This window comes from Hyperolius riggenbachi, chromosome 8, assembly GCF_040937935.1.
Source record: "Hyperolius riggenbachi isolate aHypRig1 chromosome 8, aHypRig1.pri, whole genome shotgun sequence".
In the NCBI taxonomy this organism is placed as follows: Eukaryota; Metazoa; Chordata; class Amphibia; order Anura; family Hyperoliidae; genus Hyperolius; species Hyperolius riggenbachi.
The window spans coordinates 273,736,126-273,754,343 of record NC_090653.1 but is presented as its reverse complement, the minus strand read 5'-3'; the positions used below and the strand labels follow the sequence as shown (position 1 = coordinate 273,754,343).

The window sequence follows — 18,218 nt, the reverse complement described above, 5'->3', positions numbered from 1 at the left end:
TTGTTTTGAGACCTCCATGTTGCTACTCTTCAGAGAAAATTAAAAGAGGAGGAAAACTTACAATTGACTCCCTTAAATACGCTTTCTCATAATTAGATTCACCTGTGTATGTAGGTCAGGGGTCACTGAGCTTACTAAACCAATTTGAGTTCCAATAATTAGTTCTAAAGGTTTTGGAATCAATAAAATGACAAAATGTATGCACCAAAGTTATGCACCTGCCTAATTTTATTTAAACAATTATTGTGCACTTTCTGTAAATCCAATAAACTTCATTTCACTTCTCAAATATCACTGTGTGTGTGTCTCCTATATGATATATTTAACTGACATTTTTTAAAGTAACAACTAATGATTTATACAGGAAAATCATGACGATTAAAAAGGTTGCCCAAACTTTCACATCCCACTGTAAATTCCAAAACAGTGTGCAAGTGAGTAGGGAGGCTGGCTGATATCTTACTGTTTTGGCAGGTAAACCCCTGCTCAGGAAATGCTTTTGAAAACAAAGAAAAATACAAGAATCCCCCATGAGGAGATGGACTAGTCCAAAACCTGTCGGTTCTGTCAGACTTTAATTGTTTACTTTTTCACTGGAGTAGATACCCTAGGTGAGAGGTATATGGAGGCTGCCATGTTTATTTCCTTTTAAACAAATACCTCTCGGGTAGCCTTTAAATCATAATTTATATCTCCCAATTTTACTTAAAGTGAACCTGAGAAGGGGGGGGGGGGGATTATAAAAACATTATTAGTACTCCACAGGTGCAGAATCAGGGGAAAGATGATATGTGACACTGTAATGCTGGGCATACATGGAGCGATATGGCGGCTCGATTAGCAACCGGATCGACTCCCGCCGCATCCCCGCACATCCCTGCGGCCCCAGGATCGATTCCCGCTCGTCCCCGTGGGCGCTTCCTTATCTTCCGCTCGATTCCTCGCTATTGTCCGTCCGCGGGGATCGAGCGGGGAGTCGATCCGGCGGGTCATCAGACCTTTCGGAAATTATCAATCAAGCCATCAACGGCTCGATTGATAAGGGAAAAAAACCCTGTGTATGCCCAGCATAACTGTCCAATACGCCTAATAAGCACACAAAAGGCAGACTATTACTAGTCTTGAGGCACATAACAGCCCTGAACAAAACAGCAGTCTCCAGACTGGCCCAAGTTTTTCTGCTTTATCATTTTTTTGTCTACAGTAGGTTTTACAGTACACGATGTTGAGGAAAAATATTGGTGTTTTTTTTAATAAAACAGATTAACATCAATATTTGAAAGGTAAAAAGAAAAAAAATTGCCAAGAGTTTTGCTGTAAATAATGCTGACCAAACCCATTCGCCCATCTCTCTTTTTACACTCCCAGCAATCTTTTTACTCGAAGGGGAATAACGTCAGCATAAACCTCAATTGATTTAACAGTCGCTGAGCCCCATATATTTCCTTTAGAGGCATTTTAATTCCTTATTTTAAGAGCCTAATTTCCCATTAACTCATTTACAGCGCCATTTTTCCGTAGCCGATTGACCGCCGCTTCTAAGCGTCTCCTACGTTTTTCTTTTTTTTTTGTTTTTTTTTCCCGGAGAGCTGACACTTAGCAGTGAAAGAGAAGCATGGCCGGCTATTTCTTGCAGCCATTTAACCTCCATTTACTAAGAAATAAAGCAAAATTGATGCTGATTTGGCCCAGCTCGGGGGATGCTTTCCGTCCATAAAAGGCCTCTCTGGCTGCAATTTGCCGCACTGGGCTGTCACATTGGCCCGGCACAAGTCTGATCATGATAAACCTTTATGGCTGGGCTGTTTGCATCGAACAGCAAAGTAATGTAGCATTTTCATTTGGCCGCAATTAATGTTAATGTCGGCTATGAAAATTGTCATTAAATACCATTTTAAAATCCATTCAATTTGCATATGCAAAGCCCATTTGCGATCGGGTAAAATATACGCGGCGCAGCGTCTTATCTTTTTAATCGTGTGGCGTTTTGCCGGCCGTCTCCGTGTTGTAATGCATTAATCGGTTTAACTGTGAGATGCCTGGCCCGATGTTACGGCAGGTAAAGTGGACCCGTCATGATAGAGTTATGGGCTGTGGAGTCGATACAAAAATCATCCAACTCCTCACCTTATGTAAACATCGATTCTGACACCAGGTACCCAAAACTGCTCCAGCTCCATGACACCGACTCCTTAGTCTAATACTTACCAGGGCTGCGGAGTCGGTACAAAAAATCATCCAGCTCCTCAGTTTTTGAAACTACCGACTCTGACTCCAGGTGCCCAAAAATTGCTCCGACTCCACGACCCTGCCGCCAATGGTGAGTTTTTCCTTTTCCAAAAATGCATCATAAAAAGTGTGTTACTTGAAGTGCATTTTTAAAGGAGTCATCAAGCAATATTAACTACCTCCCGATCTACTTACCTGGGGCTTCCTAAAGCCCTTTGCAGCTGAGATGTCCCACGCTGCAGCTCCGCTTTTAGCCTCTGGCTCGGGGTCCCCACACGGTGTCTCGCCAGGCTGTCCTCTACTGTGCCTGCACGAGCGCTGCTGTCAATCAAGTCCACATTGTCTGGACTGTACTGCACAGGCACAGGACTTCAGCGCCTGCGCAGTACAGTCCGGACAACATGGACTTGATTAACAGCGGTGCTCACGCAGGAGCAGTAGAAGACGACCTCGAGGTGGCCCTCTGCACCCTGCGGGGACCCCGGGCCGGCGGCTGGGAGCGGAGCTGTCAGCGTGGGACATGTCAGCTGCAAGGGGCTGGAGGAAGCCCCAGGTAAGTAGATCGGAGAATAGTTAATATTGCTTGATGACTCCTTTAAAGAGACTCCGTAACAAAAATTGCATCCTGTTTTTTATCATCCTACAAGTTCCAAAAGCTGTTCTAATGTGTTCTGGCTTACTGCAGCACTTTATACTATCACTGTCTCTGTAATAAATCAATGTATCTTTCCCCTGTCAGACTTGTCGGCCTGTGTCTGGAAGGCTGCCAAGTTCTTCAGTGTTGTGGTTCTGCTATGAACTCACTCTTCCAGGCCCCTCTCTGCACACGGTCTGTGTGTTATTTAGATTAGAGCAGCTTCTCTCTTCTCTCTCATCTTTTACAAGCTGGATAAATCATCCTCTGAGCTGGCTGGGCTTTCACATACTGAGGAATTACAAACAAGGGCAAAGCTGTTTGCAGGAAGAAAAGAGCAGCCTGAAACTTCAGTGCATGAGAACTGCAGGGGGAAAGAAACACACAAATGATCTCTTGAGATTCAAAAGGAATGCTGTATACAGCCTGCTTGTGTATGGATGTATTTTTCTATGTGTGGACATACTGTACATCAACCTACTTCCTGTTTTGGTGGCCATTTTGTTTGTGTACAAACAAACTTTTTAAAACTGTTTTTAACCACTTTTAATGCGGCGAGGAGCGGCGAAATTGTGACAGAGGGTAATAGGAGATGTCCCCTAACGCACTGGTATGTTTACTTTTGAGCGATTTTAACAATACAGATTCTCTTTAAAATGCTTTCTGTACCCTGTTTGATGTCCTTGTGTGCGCAATACAGATGCACTCGTCTTTGGAACTCAAAGGCGCAAGTAGATCCGAAGACTGCCCGAGGAGTACCGAAGAGGTATTTGGTTTTCTTTTAGTTTTATATGACAGGATTGAAACTGTACACCTTTTATGTGTGAACACACCCATACAAAACTGACACAAAATGGACAGGACTGGACTGGAAATGTTCACCTTTTATGTGTGAACCAAGACATAGAAAGCTCATGCAAAACTGATGCCAGTGCCAACTGTCAAAAACTGGCAGGATAGGCAGGACTGGACACCTTTTATGTGTGAACCAAGCCTAACTGCAGTGAAAATAACATAATTAATAAAATTGCTTATTTTTTACAAAATGCGTTTTTATATTTAGTCAGTGTTTGCCCATTGTAAAATCTTTCCTCTCTCTGATTTACATTCTGACATTTATCACTGGTGGGTAATATCTTTATCTCTGCCAGGTGATCCGTACAAAATGTTCTTAACTGAGAGTTCTATGCACAGAGCAAGATACTGCTTGTTTGGCAGTTAGAAAAAGCTGTTATTTCACAGACAGCAAACTGTCAGGACCATGGTCGTGACATCACAATATAGGAGGGGTTTCATCAAAATATCAGCCATACAGACCCCTGATGATCTTTTATGAGAAAAGGTAAATATTTTGCATGGGAAAGGGGGTATCAGCTACTGACTGGAATGAACTTAAATCCTTGGTTACAGTTCCTCTTTCATGATTAAAATTGCTTATATGTCACAATAATAATTTATAAATTATTTAGTCAGTGTTTGCCCATTGTAAAATCTTTCCTCTACCTGATTTACTTTACTACTGGCAGATTCAGCTCTGTGGAATGTTTGTTGGTTGTGTGTTCTGAAGTGAGCAGAAACAACAGCTGGTCTCTCAGAATGCTCTGAGGCAGAAGGCTAACTAAATAGCTTAGGCTAAACACCACAAAAATATAGGGATATACGGTTTCTGATGACGAAACCAGGATAGTGAACATATAATTGGGTATCCTGATTCATTTACTACATTCCACTATGCTTTGTTGAGGTCAGTGGCGTAGCAATAGAGTATGCAGAGGTTGCGACCGCACCGAGGCCCCTGGAGCAGAGGGGCCAACTAGGAACCCTCCTTCATCCATACTATTAGCTTTTCATTGGTGCTATGCTGGTAATGAACACCTCTATATGTGCATTGCATAGTGGTAATCCTTAGGGCTTGTTTCCATATGCGCGATTTTAGACGCGCTTTTGGAAATGCGATCATACCAGTCTTTCCCCGAATATAAGACACTGTCTTATATTCTTTTTGGGGAGGAAATGTGTGCTAGGGCTTATTTTCGGGGGTAGGAGGGGCTAGCGCTATGTGTATGGGGAGGCTTTTACCACACCTCCCTTGTGGCTGTGTCCCCCTCCGTTCCAAGTACCAGTAATTCCTCCGGTGGCGGCATAGTAATCAATCTGTGAGGGCGCCCTTTGACCCTCACGCAGTACGCTAGTTCGGGCTCTGCGCTGGCGCTCCCTTCCTGTTATCATGTGCGCCTGGCTGATGCGTCCCAGACGCACATTGATTATTATTAAGAGGGGAGCGCCAGTGCAGAGCCGACCTAGCGTACTGCATGAGGGTCAAAGGGTGCCCTCACAGATTGATTACTATGCTGCCTCTGTGGCGATTTATTGGGGTGCTGATGATGTTAGGTAATACAGGGACATATTTAGTCATTTTTCTGCCTGTGTTCCATGTAGGTCTGCTAGAAGGGAGCTGTTGACTTTGATTGCTTGGGGCAAGGAAGTGGGTATTGTCTTGACCATATGAAGTACTTTGAGTTTCTGTATGCAGTTCCTCTGAAAGTGGTTCCCTGCTAATGGGATTATCTGCCTGGCTTTTTGAACTCAGGAGACAGCCCATTGTCTCAATACACAAAGCAAGCCTAGTCAGGAAGAGTCTAACACACATGTCAACTTTTGGTGAAGAAACACTATTTCATTGTGAGGAAATTAAATTATTGGTGGAGGTGCAAACTATATCCTTATCTTTGATCAGCTAGGGAATACGGTCAACAATGGGGTTGTCACCTGTAACTTGGACTAGGGAAATCTTTTCATGTATGTGGATGTTAGATCTCTGGAAATCCAATTATGACTGAGGATGTAATTAAATCTAGCTCCCCCCCTGTCCACACAGGCTTACAGCCTCGAGGCGAATATTTCATTATAAAAACCAGGGGACAGCTACCTCAAATCAGTTATCTTCTGACGGTAGCGGCAGCTGGTCTCCTGGCCCAAGCTAGTGGACTCCTGGTCTAACCAGAATTGTGTCCGTCCACAAAAGTCCAAGATTCTTCTATCTGGATCCCTGTATTTGGTAAGCAAATCGCTTTTGTGTGTATCTTTGTAACCTCTTATTTTTGTAACTTTTATCTTTGTAACTTTTTTATTTTTGTACATCTTTTGTATATATTAAGTTCTGCATTGTTCCTCGTTTTTATGGAATATTAAATCGTTATTTAATAAGCTTGACTTCTGCTGTGCTAAACTAACACTCATAGCCTAGAAGAGACTGAAGTGTAACCGTGTATAAGTTTCATGCCTAATTGTACGCTTGAGCAACACTACCATATGAAATTGTAATTGCATTGTGTGTGGGGGCGTTTGTCATACGTTGGCCTAAAGCGCGCAGCTGACCCAACGTATGAAAAACGCCAGTGCGAGTAGCGACAGCAGAGTGGCTAACAGTATCATTCGGAACGACTGTTAGTGGTTTTTTTGCTTCACTACAGTGTAAGATTGCAACTGTGTGTGTGTGTGGGTGCATGGCGTTCCCGTATTCGGCCTAAGTGCAAAGCTGACCCGAATACGAAAACGCGGATTGCGCGCTGAGGACTCGACAGCAGATTGAAAGTGTCTAGCGAACCGCTAGTGGTGGCAGTGAGAGGTGTTCTGAGGGGTCCCAGCCTTGTTTTAGCTCGAATAAGGCTGCTCCCCGCTTAATCTGGTCAAACCCGCAGTCGGGAACCGTATATGCAGGCGTGCCGCGGGCCGGTTCCTGACAGCCGCCACTGGAGAAATTACTTGGAACTGAGGGGGACGCAGCCACAAGGGAGGTGCGGTAAGAGACCACACACCTCCCCATACACAAAGCGTCCCCCCAGCTAGGTCTTAATTTCGGAGTAGGTCTTATATTTCAAGCATGGTTGAAATATAAGGTAGGCCTTACTTTCGGGGTAGGTCTTACTCTTTAGGGGAAACATGGTAGGTACATCAGAAAGTACATAGACTGCACTGTCTGGAGGTTCCATGCATGCGGTGCGAGTTTCCACTGAATTGCAGTGCATGGTTGTACGCATTTTGGTGCTATTGCACAGCAAATCTCTAGGGGAAGCGCAAGCGCCTCTGGGGTAATCATGTCATGCAACACAGGTGGAAACGAGCGAAAACAAACTATTTACTTACCCTAAATACATCTCTCTGACACTCCAGCTGTAATTGTTATAGGTTTTGTGGCTCCATATCAATAGAGTGCGTGGGGCCCTGTTTGAAACTCACACTGGGGCCCCAAGCTCTTTATTTGCGCCACTGGTTGAGGTGCCTCTTTAACTAACCTTTCAAACCTCCTGACTTAGTAAACGCACAAGAAGGTTTTTGTGTCATTTGAGTGATTTTATTCCCCCTTGGTAATTTCTGTGGTTATGAAGACCTATTACCCAGCCGCTCGCTGCTCACACCTGGACATCAGTTGGCTGAACGATGGTAAATTGATAACAAGAACAATTGCCTGCTGTAGTCATGCTGGACAATCACTCTGGCCTTTTGGCACTAACAGACCACCTCTGTGTGCGTTTTCGCTAAAGTGCTGAATGGCGCATTAATGCAAAGTGTTTGGAGCCAGTCTGACTGGCGGCCCGTCTCCAGCAAGCAGGCTTAAGTGTCCCTGTAAGTGTGTGATTTGGGGATCTGCAGGTTGCAAAGCACTCTTGAAGAGGAGACCCCAGTGGGAATTCTGTTGGGCCCTGTGAAGCTTTTAAAAGGCCACATCGGAATCAGACGGTATTAGGAGTGGCGGGAGAAAAGCAAAGCATGCGGTTCTCTTGTTCTTGCAGTGCCGTGTATCACAGATCATACAGAGACATGGAAACAGGATTCATGCGGAGAGAAAAGTTTCCGTTTATAACTTCAAAAGTTTAGAGGGATGGAACGGAAAACTAACAGGAGAGAAATATAAATGGAGAGGAATATATAGGCTGCCCTCTATAGGCTGTACTGCGCTATGCCACACCAGTAAGCCTCTGATCTGTTGAGCACTCAGCGCCATCCACATGCATTTTTGTGAAACTGAACGGCGCCGGTTGTTAGCGGCTGACAAAAGGTGTGGTTTCTGCTCAGCACACAACCATCTCATGAACAGGGTGGACACCACTATGTTGCCTGTGCTGAGTGCTTACAAACGGGTGGCATGTCATGGAGAAGCTGACAGGCACTGGATTCCCCGATTGTCAGCTCATAGGAGAGATATCGGCGCCGGTAGACTTGGGCGCAGGATACAGCCGGTATATGGCTGATCCTGCTGCTGCTGCACAAGTTCCCGGCCGTGTTAAATACTATTCCCCCTCCAGGCCGCCATGGATGGTGGGGAATTAAATAATTTAATAAATTAAATAATTTGGCTCCCAGCAATTATTGTGTTTTAAAAGTGACTTCAGCTCTGTCTTCTGACGGCGCTGAAGTTACTCCCAATGCGCTGCTATAGCCGCAATTCCTATTACGGCCTATGGTGGCGCCCAGTGCAGTTTCTAGGCTAAAATGCACCCAGGGCGAGGGTGTAAAAATTGCGCCCCCCCCCCCCCCCCGAAGCAAGGTATGGGTGCCCGCAGTATAGGTTAGCCAGGTATAGTTGCACTCAGTATAGATTCCCCCAGAATAGGTACCCCAGTATAGGTAGCCAGCTATAGGTCCCCCCAGTATAGGTAGCCAGCTATAGGCCCCCAGTATAGGTAGCCAGCTATAGGCTCCCAGTATAGGTAGCCAGGCATAGGTGAGCCAGTATAGTTGCCTCCGGTATAGGTTAGCCAGGTAGGTGCCTCCAGTATAGGTAGCCAGTATAGTTGCCCCCAGTATAGGTTAGATAGGCAGGTGTCCCCGGTATAAATTAGATAGGTAGTAGGTGCCCCCAGTACAGGTTAGCTAGGTGGGTGCCTCTAATAAAGGTAGCCAGAATAGTTGCCCCTAGCATAGGTTAGATAGGTAGATGCCCCCTGTATAGGTTAGTTAGGTAGGTGCCTCCAATATAGGTAGCCAGTATAGTTGTCACCTGTATAGGCTAGCTAGGTAGGTAGGTGCTCCCAATACAAGTTAGATAAGTTAATGCTCCCACTATAGGTTAGATAGGTAGGTGCCCCCCTGTATAGGTTAGATTAGGTAGCTGCCCCCTCAGTATAGGTTAGATTAGGTAGCTGCCCCCCAGGTTAGATAGGTAGCTGCCCCCAGTATAGGTTAGATAGGTAGGTGTCCCCCATTATAGGTTAGATAGGCAGCTGCCCCCAGTATAGGTTAGATAGGTAGGTGTCCCCCTGTATAGGTTAGATTAGGTAGCTGCCCCCTCAGTATAGGTTAGATTAGGTAACTGCCCCCCAGTTTAAATAGGTAGCTGCCCCCCAGTATAGGTTAGATAGGTAGGTGCCCCCCAGTATAAGTTAGATAGGTAGGTGCCCCCCAGTATAGGTTAGATAGGTAGGTGCCCCCAGTATAGGTTAGATAGGTAGCTGCCCCCAGTATAGGTCAGATAGCTGCCCCCCAGTATAGGTTAGATTAGGTAGCTGCCCCCCAGTATAGGTTAGATTAGGTAGGTGCCCCCCAGTATAAGTTAGATTAGGTAGGTGCCCCCCAGTATAGGTTAGATTAGGTAGGTGCCCCCAGTATAGGTTAGATTAGGTAGGTGCCCCCCAGTATAGGTTAGATAGGTAGCTGCCCCTCAGGATAGGTTAGATAGGTAGGTGCCCCCCAGGATAGGCTAGATAGGTAGGTGCCCCCCAGGATAGGTTAGATAGGTAGGTGCCACCCCCCCCAGGATAGGTTAGATAGGTAGCTGCCCCAGTATAGGTTAGATTAGGTAGGTGCCCCCCCCAGTATAGGCTAGATTAGGTAGGTGCCCCCCAGGATAGGTTAGATAGGTAGGTGCCTCCTAGGATAGGTTAGATAGGTAGCTGCCCTAGTATAGGTTAGATTAGGTAGCTGCCCCCCAGTATAGGTTAGATTAGGTAGGTGCCCCCAGTATAGGTTAGATTAGGTAGGTGCCCCCCAGGATAGGTTAGATAGGTATTTGCCCCCCAGGATAGGTTAGATAGGTAGGTGCCCCCCAGTATAGGTTAGATAGGTAGCTGCCCTAGTATAGGTTAGATTAGGTAGCTGCCCCCCAGTATAGGTTAGATTAGGTAGGTGCCCCCCAGTATAGGTTAGATTAGGTAGGTGCCCCCCAGGATAGTTTAGATAGGTAGGTGCCCCCCTGGATAGGTTAGATAGGTAGCTGCCCCAATATAGGTTAGGTAGGTGCCCCCCATGATGGAGGGGGGAGCCGCAGCCGTGGGGAGGGCAGCCCGACCTCTCCCTCCCTTCCACTCCCCGGGCCGCCCTCCGTGCGATCACCCCTCGGACTGCAGAGTAATGCAGCAGGGAAGCGCTATAGAAAACTACTCACCTCCCTGGTTCCGATCGCTGCTCTCTCGCCGCCAGTCTCCTCTCTCTGCATAGACGCTAATACATACACACGCTACTTCCTGTTTAGCCGGAAGCAGCGTGTGTGTGTATCAGCGTCTATGGAGAGATGAGACTGGCGGCGAGAGAGCAGCGATCAGAACCAGGGAGGTGAGTAGTTTTCTATAGCGCTTCCCTGCTGCATTACTCTGCAATCCGAGGGGAGATCGCACGGAGGGCGGCCCGGGGAGTGGAAGGGAGGGAGAGCTCGGGCTGCCCTCCCCGCGGCTGCGGCTCCCCTCTCCATCACAGCGCCCCCCTCCCAGCAGCGCTCAGGGCGGCGGCACGGGCCGCACGGCTGTAGAAACGGCCCTGGTGGCGCCGGCTATGCCCAAGTCTCCAGCGCTGGAATCACCATGTTCGTTGTCAGCTGCCCATGTGATAGAGGCAGGGCTGGACTTAGCACTAGGCACACACAGCACCGGTGCAGTAAGCTCCCCATAACTTGGGTATGTTCACGAGTAGGCGCTCGCACCCGCCTGCTTATGTGCCGAAGACACTGCCCCCCCCCCCCCCCCCAGACTCAAGTAACCTGTTGTGGCATGATAGTCAGAGGAGCCCCTTTTCCCTATGAAGTTTCCTGCTGGGTCCCCTAGACTAGCACCGCCCCCCATATAGGTTGCCAGAGATTCTCTCCCCTTCACTAACTGTGGAAGCAAGAGATTTCCTGCTCCTCCCTATAGGTAATTAGTGACTCCCCCCTCCCTATAGGTAGCCAGTGAGCCCCCACCCCTTTGTATAGGTAGCTAGTGAGCCCTTAACACCCCCCCCCCCCACATGGCGTAGCATAGGATGTAGGGGTCCTGGTGCGAGTTATACATGCCCCCCCCCCAGCACTTTATACATAACAATTGATACGGCGCACCAAAACCTGCCAAGGACAACCACACTGTCAGAGGTGCAACAAGGGGATGGGGAACAGCTTGTTAATGATTATTATCATTCAAAGCATCTATAGAAGTGATTATTAACCTCCTTAGCGCTATGCCTGACACTGTGTCGGGCATACCGCTCTGTGGCCCCAGGAGTCCCCCATAAATAAATTAATGTGCCTAATGGCTGTAAATCCTTAAGATAGCACTAGGCTAGCTAGTAAGGGTGTCGGGCACTGCCTGATCCCCGTTGATCACCCGCGATCACCCGGTTTATACGTTACCCCCCCTGGATGCAGCGACCGCACAGCCTCCCGGCACAGCTCCGATCTCTCTATGGGGAGAATCGGGTTTGCGCATGACGTCATCTGCGATCCTCCCCAAAGTGATGACCGGAGCTGTCTCGGGAGGCTGCGCTGATCGCTGGATCCAGGGGGGTAATGTATAAACGGGGGAGCGGCGGCGATCAAAGGGTGCCGGAGAGTTCTTCTAGCTAGCCTAGTGCTAGCTAGCGGATTTATAGCCATTAGGGACAATTAATTTAGAATCGGGCAAAAAATAACAACACCTCCTGAGCGGCGTAACGCTCAGGAGGTTAAAAGCATAGGACCAGTAAAGAGCTAATACTGCAGTTGAGGGAGGGCCTTGCGGGGCCCCTCTGGCCCAAGGGTCCTGATGTGGTGGCTACCTCTGTAACCCCTATTGCTACACCCCTGCTTCCCCCTCCCACAATACAGATAACCAGAGAGGTCCACCTCCTCCCTCCCACACCCCCCACGTTCCACACACTGCATATCGTTCTCCTTCGTTCCTCCATATCATTAGTAACAGTGTCCCCTTGTGATGACATAAGAGAATGTTATCACAGGATGGCACTGTTACTAATGTGATGGACGGAAGGAAGAAGAGGATAATGCTTTCTGCATCTCCCCACCTCTGCTGCTTACCCCCCTGCTGTTGCGCCTTAAAGAAAACCTGAACTGAACATTAAATGTCAAAATTAACATACACAAGTCATACTTACCTCCTGTGTAGTCTACTCCTCAATCTATTTTTCCTCTCCTGCGTCCTGTTTGTTCACTGTGATCAAGGGAATTTTCGGTCCTCCATTTTGAAAATGGCTATTACCCCATAACCGCTTCCTGGTCAGCACACTGTTAAACTTTAACATCGCCCACTTGAGCCATAGGGAAACATGGACACATCAGTTCTCCTCTCAGCTGTAACTGACAGCAACCGATATATAACTGACAGCAACTGATATATAACTGACAGCAACTGATATATTTCAATTCTGACAAAATGTTGTCAGAACTGGAAGGGAACGCTGTAAGAAGAAAATGGTGAGCCTCTGAGAGGAACTGATGGCAAGGTAACTATGCAATGTTCATTTGAAGTTACCTCATGTGTTTATTCTAAATAATTTTACTCAGTACAGGTTCTCTTTAAAAACGTGGCTGAGTGGTGTCAGTGCAACTAAGGCTGGCTATACACATATCGATTTTTATGACCACTTTAATCCCTTTGATCAAATCTCCCAGTTATCTATTGCCTCCAACTTATGCGATTGATTCACTTGTATTGCCTCCAACTTATGCGATTGATTCACTTGTATTGCCTCCAACTTATGCGATTGATTCACTTGTATTGGGCTGAAATTGACCCATGTGTGGCTAGCTGTAGTCTCTTGTATGACAGGGCAGTCAGTAAGTTTAAAATAGACTTCTCTGCTGTATTAAGCAAATGTTAAAATCAAAGTTGGTTATTAGGGATAGTCGGAATTGATGAATTCCAACAAAATTCAAAATTTTGGGTGGAATTCCAAATGAATTCCGAATCTTTACATTGCAAACTTGCACTTAATTACAAATATATTTTGACACTAACCTTACTAATTATGATTGTAAATTTGCAAAAATACGTTTTTACAAACAATTTTGGCATTTGTACATAGAATTTCCTTATTTATGTGCCTTGAACATGTTCGGCAACCATTCTTCTTCACAAACTCAGAATATTCTTAGTAAATACAGTGATAAAGTATTGTATACAAGCTGGCTTGAAATAAAGGCAATGGGGCCACTTAGATGGAAATTCTTCTTTTGAAATCTATCCAATCCATTCATTTCAGCTCTCTCTCTCAGGATTTAATTGGAAAGATTAGTATCAGTGTGCTCACTTTGTTTTAGGTGCATATAAAGCACAGCCAACAGAAAGTTGTTACTAGGAGAAGGTTTGTAGGGTGATCAAAGAGCACCCTGGAGGGAAAAAATGCAGAGACAAAGGGAGCGCTATTTGCTTTTGTCTGACACTACTTTGGCACTGTATTCGGCCTGAGGAAGTAGGCACAGACCTACAAAACGCGTTGCCAGTGCACACTATAGTTCCTTGATGTTTTATGAATTTGTCTTCATTGAGGTAAGCCAACTCACACCTTGTTTCTTTTTAGCGTTTTTTGTAAGCAGTTTTATGATACCTTGGGTACCTTTTTCCCCCATTTTGTTGCTAGGAGAGTCAATGGATTAGTGCCAGGTTACTGTAAATTACAACAAACATCTTGTTGTCGTCATTTTTTTTCCTCTTTTTATTAATCAGTCATCTTCAGCATTAAGATACAAGCTGATTCGTTGCATCCCCGCGGCAGAACAAGGTATTTATCCCTCTAAAATACCCAGGCAAAATTCTGCAATCGCTGAATTTTGCTTCCTGGAAGAGGCAGAGCTGTGCACAGTAGCTCTGCCTCTTCTCCAGTCAATCTCTGCTGATCTCCGCCTCTCCCCGCCCCTCTCAGTCTTCTTTCACTGAGAGGGGCGGGGAGGGGCGGAGATTTACTGGAAAAGAGGCAGAGCTAGTATTTCAGGGGGATAAATACCTCGTTCTGCCGCGGGGATGCAGCTAATCAGCTTTGATCTTAATGCTGCTTAATAAAAAAGGAGAGGAAAAAAATACTTTAGACTCTCTTTAAAGCATTTGTATAATAAAAGTGCAGTTTTAATTAATGCTGCTTACCTGGTGGAGATACCAAATGTCATATTAGGGGGAAGGCTGAGCGTGTGATGATTGACTCGGCCCTCGTTGACAGGGCGCCAGATCTTGTGTGTGTTGCGGAACGTTTGATGTTCGGCTGCCGTCACCAGACCAGATTTAACGGCCTCTCGGTTGAGGGCGACAAAGTTGCTTTCTAGTTTCCTCTGTCGGGCTTTGGCTTCCACTGACTGCCAGTGGCCTATTGCTGATTGGGAGAGAGGAAATAAACTTTACATTCATGTAAAACAAACTTTAGAGTGTATGGTCACTCTGTAGGAAAAAAAATACATATTCATTTCAGATTATTCTTTACAGTAAAGCAGCTGGCCAGAAACAGCCCACATAGCCATTAAATCCTCAGTGCTGGCATCATATGGTGGCCCTGATGTCTACTGTGTCATTGTTGCAGTAGTCCCACCTCCCACTATTGCTTCAGGGAAGGGGGCGTGGCATACATGCCACAATCCCTCCCTCCTCTATCTACTGGAATGTAGACCAGGCCACTATAGTCATTAAAGGTAGCCATACATCAGGCGGCTTGGCGGCCGATCGACCATCCAATTCGATGATTATAATTGAATTGGATGAAAATCGGTGCCGCCAAGTGCGACAGACAAAGCGACCAATTTCGGGACTGAAAAGTGCATGCCGCAAGATGTTGGCCGAAGTTGGTTCGTCGGGTGTGCAGCGGTACAGCGGCGATTTCCAGAACGAGCGACAAGACGAAGAAACCCCTGCCGCAATGTAAACATGTGTGCATTTATACGTTACCTGTCCTGTAGCAGCCTCCGCGCAGGGTCCATAACCTCCAAGGCGGCTCTCCGTACACACTACAGGCGCATAGCATCTGACGTCACCGCATAGTGTCTGACGTCAGACGCACATTATACATTGGGGGCAGCGGCGGTACGGACTCAGACGATTCCCTGAAGATTTCATGCTGAAATTGGACGGGAATCGGCCTGTAGTTAATGAGTAGAATCAACAAAAAACCAATGTATCTCTAATCAGATTTGATTAGAGATAAATTTGTCTCTTTGTTCTGCCCATACATCGCTAGATTTTTGGCTACCTTAACCTTTCCATCCCATTCTAAATAAGGGAGGGTGGGGGGGGGGTGACTTTGGTACAGGGGGTTCTGGAGTTTCCCATAAGAAATCTTTAACTTTTCTCAAACAGAACATTGGTGGTGGTGGTGGTGTATGAGTGTGTGAGTGTGTGTGTGTGTGTGTGTGTGTGTGTCTGTGGGGGGGGGGGGGGGGGGGTTATGTCATCACCAATGTCAAGACAGTTTCCTTTCTGTGAAGCTTGTTGCATTGTGGGAAATAATGGCTCTTTCTAACTGCCAAGCATCTACTGTGCATTTGTAGAACTATAAAACAAAAACAACCCTTTAGGGCCTGTTTCCACTGCATGCAGATTGGATGCAGAAAAACTGACTCCAATGAACGCCTATGGGAAAATCTGCATTACAAAAATTGAGTTTAGTGGAAACAGGCCCATAGACAGTCATTGGAGTCAGTTTTTCTGCATCTATTCTGCATCCAATCTGCGTGTAGTGGAAACAGGCCCTTAGCCTATCACATTGTTAGTGGGTGTGGTTATAGAAAATGGCAGTTGATGCTGTCTAGTTTCTTTCTTGTCTGCCAGTAGTAAAGATGATGACTTACAGGCTCATTGTGGATCAAACAACATGAACGAATCATGTGGTGAATATCAATCATTTATTGATGTATCTTCTATTTATTAACTTCTCACTTTGCATTGTATTGATTTATTATCTTGTTTCCTCTACTACTATTTTTCCGTAAAGTTCCTCTTTAAATGACCCTTTATCAACTCTGTATATCCGCAAACAGGTGTTGTTTCTTGACTTTAAAATTAAAATAATTTATTTTCCTTATCCATTTGTATGCAAATCCTGTGGCTCTCACAAACTTATTTTAGTTTTTTTTTTTTGTTATAAATATTACAAAGAAATAGAGTTGAGATTGTAATGGAAACCCATTTTTTATTTTTTTCAACATAACATTTTTAGTGGCCTGCTATAGTCATACATCAATGAGCAATCAACAACAGCTTGTATCTTGACTACTAAGTGATCACGCCTCATCTTCTCCTCCTCATTCTGGGGACTCATGCTGTCTTCTCGCCATCTAGACAGTATGAGTCATCAGAAGGGAGGGGCAGGGAGTGATCATGGGGAAGTTAGCAAGGTTGAGTTATAATCGACTACACGAAGAATACATTGAAACTATTCTATTTGCATTAAAGGATATCCGAGGTGACATGTGACATGATGAGATAGACATGTGTACGTACAGTGCCAATCACACAAATAACTATGCTGGGTTCCTTTTTTTCTTTCTCTGCCTGAAAGGGTTAAACATCAGGAACGTAAGCGGCAGTTCCTGTCTGAGTCAGGACTGGGTCAGACTACAGTGTGACCCTCACTGATAATAAATTACAACTATAAACCACTTACCTTGCGGAAAATGGCTTTTGAGAGCAGAAAAGAGATAAAAAGGGTCAAAAGTTCATAGATTTTAGCTCTGGCATACTTCAATGAATGTATCATATTGTAAAAACAATAAAGTAAAAACTTAAAAAGTAGATTTATATATTGATTAAAAAAAAATAAAAAAAAAATAGATATATAAAATAAAACTGTGGAATATCTTAAAAAGTCATTTTTAGGAGAAGGAGGATAGATACAATTGTATCTATAAAGGACACCTCAAGTGTCCTTTAAAGTTTTCAGGTTGCTGGATAGGATAACAGAAAACTTTTTCAAAGAAACTTCTGTGCTTTCTGGACACAAATGCTTTCCTAAATCTATGCAGCATTACCTCCGACTTGCCTCAAAGTTAACAGTGAGTTACTTTTGGACTTTTGCAGCGATGGAATCCATGGAAGTATATGGGTGACTCAAAAATTTTAAAAACGTTGGCGGCAGCTGTGCGGCGTGCATGGGAAGCTGGGAATCCCAGTGACCTATTTCCTGTCCAGCAGGGAGTACATCACTGGGTGAGGGGTGGCAGGGAGTGTGCGAGTGGGGGGTGGGCGGCGCTATGCATATGAACCTGTAGCACTCTGCCGCAGGGTCATATAATTGTAGTTTTTGGTGTTGCAGTGTGATGCGGGGAGGGGGGGGGGGGGGAGGGGGGCGGAGCATTGCACTGCAATGCTCTGGTCGGGTGTAAAACTGGCCTAAAAGTTTAATTCAGTATATTCAGAATATGTGAAGAATCCCATGATCCTACCTTCAGCCACGCCTCCTTCTCTCAGATAACTGCTCTGCCCATAGGTGAAGTCTGGCCCAGGCAACGAATAACACCTTCTTTTCACTTTTCCAAGTTCAGCCTAAACAAATAGAGGAAAAAGCAAGTTAAACCACAGTATACCAGTATATACCGTAGCTTCACATAAACACCAGTCAGCAACTTGAGGTGTGTCTGTCCCTGCTCACTCATTTGTTTTCAAAATGTTTTATGGCGGCACAAGAAAGTGTTAACAAGTAGCAATACGTATATCATAATATCTACAACCACTTGTCATAAAAAAATATCAAGAGAACTCAACATGCCCTTAATTGGTTTACAAAATATAAGGGTGCCTTCTCACTTATCCCAGCGTTTGTTTGCTTATTTTGCACATTTTTTAATTTGTATTTGTGATTCTGCAATTTTTTTGCATCGGATTCGTCTAATCTTGTTTGTGTTTTTGATGCAATTTTTTTTACATTCCGATGTTTTACATGGCTATCAATAAAGTTAATTGTGACTTGCATCATATGTGATTTGTATTTCTGTTACGAAAAAAATCATACACTGTAGAAAAACTGGATGCGAAAATTCACATTAAAACGCACGAATGCAATCGCTTTGACTTGCATTAGATGTGCGGCAATTGTGATTTCGGAAAAACGCATGTCACGAGTCATGTGTGAAGGGGGCCTAAAGCAATCTTTTGTTGAACACAGTGCAATAGCGTATGCAGGTTTTAAAGGACACCCG

At 45.3% G+C, this 18,218-nt stretch overlaps 1 protein-coding gene and 1 long non-coding RNA gene across 2 annotated transcripts in view; one reads left to right on the top strand and one right to left on the bottom strand.

Annotated features, from left to right (window-relative positions):
- Positions 1-18,218, bottom strand: part of CFAP77 (cilia and flagella associated protein 77) — a 268,445-nt gene that overhangs the window by 92,752 nt on the left and 157,475 nt on the right. Inside the window, exons 2-3 of the mRNA XM_068249907.1 lie at positions 17,466-17,565; positions 14,185-14,407 (exon numbers count right to left, since the gene is read on the bottom strand). Coding sequence (XP_068106008.1) covers positions 14,185-14,407; positions 17,466-17,565 — 323 coding nt within the window. The remainder of the gene's footprint in view (positions 1-14,184; positions 14,408-17,465; positions 17,566-18,218) is intronic.
- The window catches only part of LOC137528566 (uncharacterized), a 62,889-nt gene that overhangs the window by 39,450 nt on the left and 5,221 nt on the right, over positions 1-18,218 (top strand). The window lies entirely within an intron of this gene.